This window comes from Malurus melanocephalus, unplaced genomic scaffold, assembly GCF_030028575.1.
Source record: "Malurus melanocephalus ecotype Western Australia unplaced genomic scaffold, MMel_1.1 scaffold_5898, whole genome shotgun sequence".
Taxonomy (NCBI): domain Eukaryota; kingdom Metazoa; phylum Chordata; class Aves; order Passeriformes; family Maluridae; genus Malurus; species Malurus melanocephalus.
The window spans coordinates 1-1,719 of NW_026629129.1; the positions used below are offsets into that span (position 1 = coordinate 1).

The window sequence follows — 1,719 nt, forward strand, 5'->3', positions numbered from 1 at the left end:
CCCACTTTTCAATCCCAATGGTAACTTGGCAGTGAAACCCCATTATTTCCCTGGTGAGATGGTGTCTGATTAAGGTCCCAAGCTGGTCTGGGTTAGGCAGGGGTGCCTTCCTGAGAGCTCTCCCTCTTCAGTGATCCTGTTATCCACACCCTGAGCAATCTCCAGTAATTACCTGTCCCTCAGGAATGGAGAGCTCCACTGTGTTGTAGTCCAGCTCCCCCACGTACATGGTGTTAACAAACACCTGCAGAACAGAGCACAAGAGACCAGAGCAGCTGTTTGTCAATTATATCAATTATATCATTATGTATTAATCACTCAAGGTGTGTTTGGGGAGGAAATTTGCTCTACTTGAAACTGGAAATTAAGTGTCCATCGCTGTGTCACTGATTCAGTTCAGGTGGGAATGAAAAAAAAATCACAGTATTTCTCAGAATACACAGCATCCTGATGTTTAAAGATATTTTAAGTTTCAGAGAAATCAAGTGTCCATCATTGTGTCACTGATTCAATTCAGGTGGCAATAAAAAAATCACAATATTTCTCAGAACATTCAACATTCCGATGTTTAAAGGTATTTTAGGTTTAGAGAAATCAAGTGTCCATCACTGTATCACTGGTTCAGTTCAGGTGGCAATAAAAAAAACAAATAGTATATTTCTCAGAATATACAACATCCTGATATTTAAAGATATATTAAGTTTTAGCAGATTGAAACTGGAAATTTAATTAGAAATCAATAGCTTTGAGGTTCAGCTGAGAACTGGAAAGGGTGAATCACACTCCTCATCTAAACCTTTGTGTTTTCCCCCATTTCCTGCCTCCTGAGAGCCCCCACCTGTGCCCGGTCCCGGACGTGGTCCTGGGTGTGCAGCTGGCCACCCCCAAAGATGACAGTCTCATAGAGCACATATCCATAGGGCTGCCCAATGCTGTCGTTCAGGGGCAGGTTCTCCATGTTCACAGGGAGCTCTGACTTGATGGGCTGCACAGGAAGAGAAAATTCAGCATCAGCAGTGGCCTCTCACACTGACAGACCATGCAGAGGCAGCTCCTTTAGGGTAGGGGCTCCACTTTCCCTCCTGAGCTTCCCCAGATCTGCTCCAACCCAAATCCCCTCCTGACCCTAAGAAAGCTACACCAAAGTCCCAGAAAAAAGAGCCAAAGACTTGCAAACCTGCAATTCCAAGAGAACAGTTTAATCTGCACAAACAGGGTACAGTTGTGGCTCTGGTAAGAAGGCTGGCAAATTTTGTGCAGCAGGGACTACAATAACTTGAATTTTCTCTGTGGAAAAGCATTCAAACCCCACATTTCAATGTGGAACAGTTGAGAGAAAAGATTCGCTGCCTTTGCATATACTTGACAAAAAAAATCCCCCAACCTCATCCTGGTGGGGTAACAAGGCAAAGCACAAATTGCCTTTTGCACTTAAGAGGTGATGCCTTTGAGGTCTGGGATGCATTAAAGGAGGTGTCAGTACCTGTAAAAGGGTTGGCAACACATCCCAGAGAGAGATGTACTGATGCAGGAGGATGGCACCATAGGATGCTTTGCTTTCAATCATGGGAGGCAGAGGAAGGGGCTGGCCTGGCATGCAAAGAGAAACAGGAAAAATTATTTCAGACCCTCCAGACCTCCTTTGGTCCTCCCACCCTTAATTACCAACCAGGCAGAGCCCCAGGGATCCAGCAGAAGGGTCAGTTTAAACAATTCCCT

At 45.0% G+C, this 1,719-nt stretch overlaps 1 protein-coding gene across 1 annotated transcript; it reads right to left on the reverse strand.

The window, feature by feature from the left end:
- Nucleotides 1–172: 172 nt before the first annotated feature.
- On the reverse strand, nucleotides 173–1,617 carry LOC130588519 (beta-galactosidase-1-like protein 2; the record flags this gene model as incomplete). Its single annotated transcript, XM_057389436.1, has 3 exons — nucleotides 1,484–1,617; nucleotides 839–985; nucleotides 173–244 (listed from the first exon to the last, which is right to left on the reverse strand). Coding segments are annotated over exons 1-3 (333 nt in total), but the record flags the coding sequence as incomplete, so codon positions are not given.
- Between the last annotated feature and the right edge of the window lie 102 nt (nucleotides 1,618–1,719).